The sequence below is a fragment of the Magallana gigas genome, chromosome 5 (genome assembly GCF_963853765.1).
Source record: "Magallana gigas chromosome 5, xbMagGiga1.1, whole genome shotgun sequence".
Taxonomy (NCBI): Eukaryota; Metazoa; Mollusca; class Bivalvia; order Ostreida; family Ostreidae; genus Magallana; species Magallana gigas.
In genome coordinates, this window is record NC_088857.1 from 46,352,570 (window position 1) to 46,364,561 (window position 11,992).

Here is an 11,992-nt window from a genome sequence, read left to right on the forward strand (position 1 = left end):
CATGCATTCTAACTATACACAGATAATTGTGTATGAGTTACATGTATATGATGACGAATTAGATAGATATTGGTATATAAATAGCACAGACTAAGGAGTTGTAATATTGTCTCTGATGTTTACGTTTCTTGATGAAAGACTTCAACTGCATTACGATTGCTCTTTTTAATGAAAATGCGAATAAAATCAGAAATCGTTATTTTATTTATTTATTATATTTATCAACACATATACCTAATTTTTGGAAAAGAAGATAATACGATCCAAACATAATTTAAATTAACAGATATTATTTTAAACAAGAATAGAATTCCTGGGTCCCCCGCCGTTCAAGCAGTATAATAGTATACTGTACTGTGGAATCTTTAAATTTCATGTGGGCCAATTTTCGTGGATTGCTTAAACTTTACAGGTTAGTGGGGACGTAATTTCGTGTATTCTCTAAAACCTACAAAGGAAATATGATTTTATTACCCTTATTTATTAATTCGTGTAGGATGCTAAATCGTGGATGAGAGGTACCCACGAATTCCACAAAAATTGAACCACCACGAAATCTAATAATTTCACAGTATATGAAATTGCAATATTTTCAAACATTCAGGGCTGTTCCAGAATGAAATGTGTGGGGAGGTTGGGAGGAACATTTTTTTACCCCGACCAACCATATTTTTTTCTATTTTTCCTGTCGCAAATATATCCAAATACTACAATCTAAAATCAAACAAATACCTATTAACATATATAAGTTTATTTAAAATGTACGAGACAATATCACTGTACAGTTTTTGTTTATAAATCATATTCAAGTTTCATACTCTGGTTTACATACCGTATAAAATATTATTGCAGAGATATACATGTAAGAAAATGGTCAGAATAGGGGACAGGAAAAACACAAGATGATGCCTTGTCATCTGTTGTCAATATCTGGTCAAGATTGTTCCCATGAAAATGAGTTGCCTGATTGATCATAACATTTAGTTTATATAGTTTGCACATTTTTTGTAGGTTCTCATCTTCAGGACCAAGATTAAAGTCACCTCCTAACACTAATGTGAATGTTTTTGGCACAGTCCTCACAAAATCTGAGATCAGACTCACAAATGTCCCTTTACTTATACTGTGTGGTCTATATGTTACAGCTACAAGTAAAGGATTTTCATCAGTTTTCAACAGTCTAGCCATTAATTGTAGGTCATTTCCATTAGACACTTGTAAACTAAATTCTTCTGATGATTCTTTATGATACTGAGCTAAGCCATGCTGTGTTTTTTCATGAAAGGAATGGTATCCAGGGATTTCATGACTTAGTGAGGTATGAGTTTCTGTGAGACAAATTGTAGTTAGATTTTGCAGAACAGTATTGGCTTTCAAGTCATCTAAATGCAGGTTTAACGATCGGATATTGAGGAAGCCGATGTGTATTTTGTTTTCTGATGGAAGTTGATCTAATGGATGAATCCAATCAAATGTAGCTTGATTTCGCATTCTGTCCATTTCCTGTAAAGCTTGTTGATTAACCTTGATTTTCTGTGGTGAAAACTCTATCAATTTCAATCCAGTCCTATGTGTTGCTCTACTTAAGACAGTGTACAATTGTCCAGGCATGACTGTATTCATGGATGGTGGTATTGTGAGGTCCCCAATGACAAATTCATACGTACTTCCCTGTGATTTGTGTGCCGTTATACCAAAGGCTGGAACAATAGGAAACATTGTTCTTTCCACCTGAACAGGAGATTTTGCTGTTAATAAGAAGTTCACTGTCACTGCCTTTATAGGAACACTTCCTTTCAGACGCGAAGGTGTTGTTTTCTTGGCTTCTCTGCCAATATCTGGACTCCCAAATTTCATGAATATAATACCAGCTGTAGGATTTCTGTGATCGACACAAATTTCCTGAACAGTTCCAATGACACCATTTACTAAATGGTCTGAAATATCGATGTTTTTAGTTATCATTGCTTTACAGTCTTTTGCGATGGTTAGTGATGAGGGTAATCCTCCCGTTTTATATATATTTTCCTCCATTATTGTGATTGGAACTGTATTGGTTGTAGTATCCCTTTTGCTATCTTTAGCTCGAATGGTTATCCTTTCTGGGAGTTGATCCATTTTTTCGTCATTAAATGTAGCAACCTGTTTGTTTGTCAGAAATATTCTAACAGTGGAATCTGGGAAATTGTCAGTATTTGTATTTTCAAGATCTTTTAACAGTTTCATATCTTCATCTATAATGTTTCCTATACGAATGCGTGACAAAATATTTGCATATATGGGATCGCTCTTTTGTCTTACAATTTCATATAGTTCATGAAGTTCAAAATTCTGTGTCCATAATGAACCAGCTAATGCACTGTATCCTGAAGAAGGGTTTTTGAAGACGGGTAAATCGCCTACAGGATTCAATTGCAAAAGGTCTCCTACTGCCAAGACAGAAATTCCAGCGAATGGTTTGTCATAGATCTCGAAAATGTGCTGAAGTGTTAGATGCAAGTGCAATAGACTTCTGGCTCCAAACATAGAAATTTCATCAGCTATTATGAGTTTGACATTGATGTAATTACTTCGTAACCTATTCAAATTCTCTGTGCCAGGTTTTTTATATTCAAATTTGTTTGATTTGTCCTTTATTGGTAGATTAAAAGCTGAATGAAGTGTTGTACCATTAATGTTTACTGCAGCTTTTCCTGTAGAGGCTGTTAGCAATACTGTTGGTTGATCAGGACTGTGTGCTGGGGTACGCAAGGCTCTTGTAACACCTTCATATATAGCATTGATCAAATGAGATTTGCCTACACCCCCTCCTCCACTCAGAAAGATATGAAATGAATCAGGTACATTTACAGACAATCTCATAGCTGTGGCCCAATAATAGATGAAGTCAAATAAAAGTCTCTGTTTGGAATTAAGGGATTGAATCAACTTGTAAAAATCAGTGTCTGGTAATGTTGATGTTTTTGTCAATGTGAATGATTTATTAGATGATGAATGACGTAAATTTGTTTCTAGAACATCATTTGGTAAGTTATATGGATTGAGGAATTCATAGTTTGGATCTTCTATAACTGCTCCTTCTTTTTCCTGCTCTATGTTTGCCATAAAATCTTCCCATGCTTCCGGAGCCATGTCATCCGGGTCAAAATTTTCTAAGACTGACTCAACATCGTCATGAAACGGTTCAAATGATTTGATTTTTGGCACAAGTTGTTCTTTTACAATTTCAAAAGAATCTTTGTATGTTGAGTGTGTTTTCAATTGATCTTCTGACCTCCATGGCTGGTATAGTAAAAGCAATCTATGGAAGTATGCCTCCTCATCTTTTTCTTGAGAGACATAATGATATCTAATTACTTGGGGTATTTTCCGCTTTTTCATCTGTCCTAAGCCATCTCTAAGAGTAATAACATTTTCAGAGACTTCCTCATCAACTTCATCTTGTTCTTCTTGGTTGTTATTTTCACTAGAAGAGGAAGACGTCAATCTGTAGTTTGAAATAAAATCGGCAAAGGATATTTGTTCTAGGCTAGATGGTCGAGCAGCATATCTATCGTGAATGGTGGTTGTATATATATCGGTATCATCATCTTCCATTGTGTCAAGAACTGTTCTCTGTTTTATTATTCTAGTCCTATTTTCTTTGAAATCTGTTGCCACAAATGCTACAGGAATATTTGATCTTCTAAATGGCATTGACAGACATCTCATTATGGCTTCATGATGTGACACCTCTCGTCCTTTCCTTAGCTGGTTGGCTATATGATACAGTTTGTCAGTTACTCCTTTATCGTTAGCCTCTTTACTTGCTTTTTGCATTAGCTCAGACATAGTCTTCTCAGGTTTACAGATGTATGACGTGATGTAAGCTATACAGGCCCAAATTGATGTTATCATTTGGATGTCCATGTTCGATCTGGAAAAAAACATTTCAAAATTACAGGACTTAACTACATGAATCAATATATTCAACCGATGATAAAATGTTACAAAATATTTTTGTATATATATTATCGTTTAAACCAAGCCTTTTTTCACCATTTTGTCTTTTAGTACCTGTGTCTACATTAAGTACATAATAGACATAAATGAACGATTTTGATTGGATTGTTTGCCTTTTCTAAATTTGTAGCAGGCACTTTTCCCGGGGACTATTCCTGCGGCGGGCACTATTCCAAAATCACGTGATTTACATGTGATTCATAAGTTGTATTATGTACTGAAATATTATGTACTTCTCCCTCAGGAACTGTTTTCCTATACTATAGGAAAACAGTTCTCTCTTGAGAAGTCCATAATAGATAAGTATACCAGTTCCATCTTTAAAATATTATGTCAATCTTAGTTCATAAATTCGGAAATGCAACTTATTTTTTTTCATTGAAATTTACTTTTAGTTAGACATCCCTGAGCATTGCCTGAATTGGCACTGCATGTTGGGACATTCCACTTAAGTGTGCATGTAGTCTTGTTCTCTTTTGAGGTTGTGAATGTAATGTTCATTGTTAAAGACTCTCTTGTGACACCAAGATACAGAACAGGAATAGAAGCCATGTTCTTTTTCAAAATATTGTGTGAGCTGTTGTCACATTAGCCATACCCTTTTTTTTAAATGTATTTCTACAACTTCACATATTTATTACCTTAGGCATCTCAGCAACACAGGATTGTAGTTATTCACAAATAAATCTTCAGGTGATCTTTCCATTACTAAGTGGGTTCTGTGTATAGCTGTTCGAAGAGATTTTTTGTATTCTTCATCAGTGATGCCTGCTTTGTCTAGAAGTTTTTCATAAGGTGGCATTTTTTCCTCTTTTGAATATGACTGAACAGCATCAAACATCTTGCCTATAATCGTTGTTGATTTCTGTTTTATCAATGAGGCATCTTCATCATTTGGCACATGTGCAAGAACTGAAATATAAATTGAAAATATACATGTACTTGTAGGTAATTAGCAATTTAAAAAAAAGAGATACAAAACCAACTATGCTGAAGTAACTGAGATATGGCCTGGATGTAAACTTAAATGTCAAGTTGTTCAAGCAGAAAATGTTAGTCATCTTGATTTTCTTTTTTTAAATACTTATACAGTAATACGAAGATGTTTTATATATTTTACCTGTTTGAGGGCTAGGTGGTCTTGGATAATGGAATCGGCAGGTTACAATCTGTTTCTTTCTACAGGTCCTGGTGTGGTGGTGAATCTGACGTGTCAGTACCAGCTGATACAACTCGTAATCCTCATCCTTGTCTGGTAGAACACATTTAACAAACTTATCTGCAAATGCTACAAACTCTTCATCTGGGTCAACATTAAGTTGTGGAGCTCCTTTTACATGTACTGCTGCATGAAAATGAGCAGTTCCTCTGCCCTGCATTTCTTTCCTCATGTCATAATTTAAAATTTGTCCTACTGGATGAGTTCCACTTAATATCACTTTCTCCCATAGTTGTTCAAATATGTAGTCAATATGACGAGCAGCAGTCACTGGGTTCCTCTGCAGCCACATTCGTTTATCCTGCCAAGTCATCTTGTTAATGTCTTCTTCAGTAAATCTTTCTCCATACTGTCTACCTATAATGCTTATCACTTCTGGCCAATGAAATTCAGCTGCTGAACCTGATATGAAGAATGTATAAGGACCATATGTCGTAATTTGGCTAACATTTCCAAGTGCATCTGTTTGAAGTATTGAGGTGTTTCACGGATGTTTTTAAAAGTGGCAAATATTTGATTTTCAGTTAATAACCTTGAGATTCTCTGTGGATCTTTGAATTGGCCACATGTGATATCTTCTTGAAAGCATTTCCTGCTGGTAATTGATATACTTTGTTTTATAGCATCTCGTTCTAGCCAGTCCAACGCCATGAAAGTATACTCTGGACTTTCTGCAAATCTGCCATCTTTGGAGAGTAGTCTGGAATTTATGTACTTTTTTGGTGTTAATTTAATTTTCCTTGGGTTTTTCATAATGTATGTATGCTTACCATCAGGAAACAATTTCGGGAAAGACATCTGTTCCCACTCAGTTTCTTTTGTTGTAATGGGTATTTGATCTTCGCCTGGAGCTATGTTCAAAATCTGATTAGTATGCACATCAGGACCATCAATTGGATAAATGCATGTGTCTATATTAACACTTCTTTTATTCTGGAGATTAGTATTAAATTCTGAAGGATTGTTTTCTTCCATTTCATCATCACTATCAGTTATAGTCCCATCTTCCTTCTGAGACTCTGATTTCTGATTTGATTCATCAACATCTAAATGATCCTCCTGATCTGTAACACTGATTGGATTGTGAGTTGCAGCATCCCAGAATTGTGCATCCTCTGCCTCACTTATTTCATGCCAGGTCGAATTAACCTTCACATTTGTATAACTAGAGTGGTTTTGCTTTAGATATTGAAGAGCATTGATAACAAACTGAGGCCTTATATACTGCTTATGCACATGATGTTTATCAGAAAGTCGTCGTTTCAATGCTAAAGATATAATCTGACTTTGGGATGTTGGTCTTGGTAAAGCTGTTTCAACTTTCTCAAGGTTCGCTGGTACAAGAACCACTTGTCCTTTTATTCCATGCTGAGCACCCCTTGGCATTGCAACAATTTTCATAAATGGTATAACTTTAGCGATTAATTGTATCTCCAATGGGTAAAGCTTCTGGAGGACTTCTGGGATGGGTGTAAGTTGTAAACCATTGGCTTGAGCTTGACATGGTATTTTTCCTTTGACTAGTTTGTTGTGGCAGGTGTTACAGATCCAGTCTTCTTTAGTGAGATAAAGGTCTAAATCTGGCTGTGATATCTTTGAATACTTTTTCAAATCAAGCTTTATGACACTTCTTCTGTAAAGTTGACGGCAACAACAGCTACATACGAAATTAGGCCCTTGACTGATAGCCTTTCTGAAGTTTTCTATAGCAACGTCAAGATCAATTTTTGGAGGTTGACTTCGAGACTTTTGCTTTCTAGTTCTATCAATTAAGCGTTCATTTTCTAGTATGTCATCAGTTCTTGAAGCTCTTGAATCACTTTTCCTATTCTTATCTTTGTCATTATCTGAGGCGATTTGAGCAGGTGTTCTTGAGCCACGAGAGTCACTCTTTCTTTTCTTATCTTTGTCATTATCTGAGGCAATTTGAGCAGGTGTTCTTGAGCCACGAGAGTCAATCATCCAATTCTTATTTTTGACTTTGTCTGAGGCCATTTGAGCTGGTGTTCTTGAGTCACGAGAGTCACTCTTTCTTTTCTTATCTTTGTCATTGTCTGAGGCAATTTGAGCAGGTGTTCTTGAGCCACGAGAGTCAATCATCCAATTCTTATTTTTGGCTTTGTCTGAGGCCACTTGAGCTGGTGTTCTTGAGTCACGAGAGTCACTCTTTCTTTTCTTGTCATTGTCTGAGGCAATTTGAGCAGGTGTTCTTGAGCCACGAGAGTCAATCATCCAATTCTTATTTTTGGCTTTGTCCGAGGTCATTTGAGCTGGTGTTCTTGAGTCACGAGAGTCACTCTTCCTTTTCTTATCTTTGTCATTGTCTGAGGCCATTTGAGCAGGTGTTCTTGAGCCACGAGAGACAATCATCCAATTCTTATTTTTGGCTTTGTCTGAGGCCATTTGAGCTGGTGTTCTTGAGTCACGAGAGTCACTCTTTCTTTTCTTATCTTTGTCATTATCTGAGGCAATTTGAGCAGGTGTTCTTGAGCCACGAGAGTCAATCATCCAATTCTTATTTTTGTCTTTGTCTGAGGCTACTTGAGCTGGTGTTCTTGAGTCACGAGAGTCACTCTTCCTTTTCTTATCTTTGTCATTATCTGAGGCAATTTGAGCAGGTGTTCTTGAGCCACGAGAGTCAATCATCCTATTCTTATTTTTGTCTTTGTCTGAGGCCACTTGAGCAGGTGTTCTTGAGTCACGAGAGTCACTCTTCCTTTTCTTATCCTTAGCATTGTCCACCTGTTTTTGATCTGGTGTCTTAAGTGCCCTTTCCACTTGTTTTCTTATTCTATCTTTATTTTTATCATCATTTTTCTTATCAGGAGTTTTTAAGGCTCTTAACTTTTGTTGTCTTAATCGATTTGCTGCCGGTTTTAGATTATTTGCCTGTTCAGCTAAATTTGAGGAATTTCGTTTTTCTTCCAATTCTTTTCTTCTTTTATTCTGTTTATCAGTCTGATCTTCAAAGTACCTTTTCACAGCTGTAAAGCTTTCATTTTTGTTATTCACTATTGAGGATGAAGAGGAAACTGTTCTTGAACTAGTATTTGAACTAATTGATGAAACATTTGTTCCATTCTCAGGAAAACTATTTGCTCCTGTTGATAACATATTTCTAGTCTCTTTTGTTGAAGTACAACATGAATTAGTCTTTGGAAAAATGTCAGCAGTCACTGGTATCATATCACTTTCACTTGATTTGTTTGCTGATGAAGTTTCTTCTCTTCTACGCTTTGAAACAAGTTCTTTAATCTGTTTTTGTCTTTGGTCTGTACTTTTTCTTTTCAGTCTAGGCATCTTGATAATTTCAAGTATGTATCAACCCATAGGAACAACTAAAATTAACATATTGTGCCTGATTTGATATTTCTGCAGGGAAAAAATACTCAAAACTTTCAAGTCATATCTTTTATACAGTCTTGCATTACTTACCAGTATATTGCATATAAAGTGTATGTTCAAATCAAGGCTTTACTTTATCTTTCATTTTCAAGTAAGCATAACCTAAAAAAAAAAAAGTTTATTGACAATCATTTAAACAAAATTATAAACATTCCCATGTTTGTGTCAAAGTAAATACAATCATAACCAATGAAAAACAGTAAATCATAATCAATGAAAACAGTAAAGTCCTAATTAACACAATTGTCTATTGCATATAATGTGTCTGTTCAAATCAAGGCTTTACTTTATCTTTCATTTCCAAGTAGGCATAACCTAAAAAATAAAAGTTTACTGACAATCATTTAAACAAAATTATAAACATTCCCATGTTTGAGTCAGAGTAAATACAATCATAACTAATCAAAAACCGTAAATAATAACCAATGAAAAACAGTAAAGTCCTAATTAACACAATTGTCTCTTTTATTTCATGTCTATGGCAACATTATTTCAGTTCTCTTTTCCTTCTTAGTTGGAGGTTCTTGAAGAGGTGAGGATGTTCCTGGCTGATTCTTTTGTTCTTCTGATGTTGGTTGTGTTGGTTCTTCTTCATCCTGTACCGGTGATGTTGCTTCTTGTTGTGAACCAAGGAGGGACTCCTCATCAAAAGAATACAGGCTGGTTTCAGCCTCAAGCTCTTTAATTCTTTTTTCCAAGTCAATCTTCTCTTTTTTCACTTTTGATAAATCAAGTCGCATCCTTTTAAGTCTCTCTTCATTTTCAATCGCACTCTTCATGGCAGGTTTCAACTAATTTCCTACTCTTGCTATTTCGCTGCCTAAGTTCCGGATTTCTGTGAGAGTTTTCCACAAATAGTCGCAATTTGCCCTATTCTGTCCACTCAAATTCATATTGCTCATGCACCCCTGTAACTGAAATCCCTTGTTTACAAGTTCTTCACCACATTTCGTAATTTTTTCAATTTTCTCCATTGTGATCTGTAAATAAAAAATTGTTACAAGGACTTGTAAAGAGTTGACTTACTATTAAGCGATAAACACAAAAAGAAGTCATGAACAAATTCCATCTGTTTAATGCTTAATAGTATTAAAGGTTGCAATGGTGCTGATATAAAAACTACAAGTACTAATAATGTGTTGCCTAAGACACGGATGCCCCATCCAACAGCTTTTCAATAGAATCGAAAAATGTTTGATTCATTTTGTATTCCGTGTTATGATGAATAAGTGTACAAAGTTTCATAAAGATCTGATTTACCAATTCTGAGAAATCAGCTTAAACCCAAAGGTTAACCTGAGGTGGGACGGACGAACAAGACCGAAAAACTATATGCCCCAACAAAGTTGGTGGGGTATAAAAATGAAATACAGTTTATAATCACTCTTTTATATGTGATTATACATTCCAATATTTTTCAAGTCAGAAGATACCAAATGATAATAAATAACTGTATCTCATTTTCACTACCACTGGGTAGAAACCATTAACTTCTGGGTGAAACCAAATATAACTCATTGAATAAAGCAAGCATGACATACTAAGTTTTCCTTTATTGTGATAATTCTATCACATTGAGTGAAATAAATTTCATAATATAATTATATTTCTATAAATTATAATAAAAAAGGGCAAGAATTCATTCCGAATGATTTTGCAGATAATGTCACTGGACTTTTTAATCGCTCCAAATAATTATCAAATATTTTTATTTACTAGTCTCATCAAGTAGAGAAAATTCATTGAATATAAATCAGGTCATGCTGGCTTTAAAATTGGATAGTATGCAGTTCACTGTGAATTCCAGCTCATTTGATATTAGTATCTTTTTTTATGTTGAGCCTCCACATCAAAAAAGGACAACAAAAAATAATGTGTTAGTAAAACAAATCTGAAACAGCATAAAAGCTATAATTATTGTCAAACATATCATTATTATATATATTAAAAACAATGTTTGTTTATCACTAATTCAAAAAAAATAAATACAATGAGACCTTTATGCTGTTTGACCCTTAGCCATGATTGAATACACATATTATAAAGATATGATTTTTTTTTTCTATTTTCAATTAATGACATTATATTATCTTTGAAATCATCCTGATCCCAAATAAATAAAATATTTTTATGAAGTGATTATTTGATGATTATGTGTATTCATACATGTTGCCCGGCGCTCACCACATACCAAAATTTAATTAGAGTGTTTGAATAAAGTCCCAAATACATACATGTTTAACCCCCATAAATATATTTTATTTAGATCAAATGCAATGTGATGGAATGGCTGAGAAAATTTAATTGAAAGTTCTACACTAACTAAGAATACATTTTGGTATGGTTCTTGGAGGTTAGGTCTGAGCACCTTGTAACATGTATGAAAAAAATGCACATAAATTATTATACTTACCTATATCTCTGATGTCTTCAGATGTTAATAAACTAGCAATATCTTCGATGATGGGGCGGAGCGCTATATAACAGTATACAGATGGACAAACAGACGCACGTTTGTACTGAATTACAGACGGAAAGGAGTAAAACAATATGCCCCTCGTCTTTGTGTGAGCATAAAACATTTGGTATAAATTTTATGAATATCTTAAAATTTGTAGGCATGAAAGCACTTTCAAGGTCAATTTTTGGATAAAACGGAGTCATTATTGTGGTCAAAGTCCCATAACTCCAGCAAAAAGTATCGACCAATGCTGATTTTCGAACTTGACCAAGGTAATAGGTGTATAAACATTTGGTATAAATTTAATGAAAATCCATCAAAATTTGTAGGCATGAGAGCGCTTACAAGGTCAATTTTTGGATAAAACGGAGTCATTATTGTGGTCAGAGTCCCATAACTCAAACAAACAGAATCGACCAATGCTGATTTTCAAACTTGACCAAGGTAATAGGTGTATAAACATTTGGTATAAATGTAATGAAAATCCGTCAAAATTTGTAGGCATGAGAGCGCTTACAAGGTCAATTTTTGGATAAAACGGAGTCATTATTGTGGTCAGAGTCCCATAACTCCAACAAACAGTATCGACCAATGCTGATTTTCGAACTTGACCAAGGTAATAGGTGTATAAACATTTGGTATTAATGTAATGAAAATCCGTCAAAGTTTGTAGGCATGAGAGCGCTTACAAAAAAGTGTGACGGACGGACGCACGGACACACGGACCCACGGACAAACGGACGGACGGACGCCCGGCATTTCTATGTCCCCGCTCCACGTTGCGGCGGGGGACAAAAAACTTACCATATAATCGAAATTGCAAGACACACCAACAAAATAAATAATTCAACAGCTGTACATAGGAAGACCATCCATTTTAGGACCAAGTCTAAAATGCAGATTCA

The 11,992-nt window shown here is 34.9% G+C and overlaps 1 protein-coding gene across 1 annotated transcript; it reads right to left on the reverse strand.

Annotated features, from left to right (window-relative positions):
• Positions 1 to 843: 843 nt before the first annotated feature.
• LOC105339229 (uncharacterized) lies at positions 844 to 8,335 on the reverse strand. The gene is made up of 4 exons (XM_066085255.1): positions 5,992 to 8,335; positions 5,123 to 5,623; positions 4,644 to 4,914; positions 844 to 3,916 (listed from the first exon to the last, which is right to left on the reverse strand). The coding sequence occupies exons 1-4, from the start codon at positions 8,333 to 8,335 to the stop codon at positions 844 to 846; spliced, it is 6,189 nt and encodes a 2,062-aa protein (XP_065941327.1).
• Positions 8,336 to 11,992: the final 3,657 nt, after the last annotated feature.

Coding starts and splice junctions, on each gene's coding strand:
- LOC105339229 (XM_066085255.1), bottom strand. CDS start 8,335: ATGTTATCAACAGGAGCAAATAGTTTTCCTGAGAATGGAACAAATGTT. Junction 4,915..5,122: donor ACCACCTAGCCCTCAAACAG/GTAAAATATATA, acceptor TTTATATTTCAG/TTCTTGCACATGTGCCAAAT. Junction 3,917..4,643: donor GTGTTGCTGAGATGCCTAAG/GTAATAAATATG, acceptor GTTTTTTTCCAG/ATCGAACATGGACATCCAAA.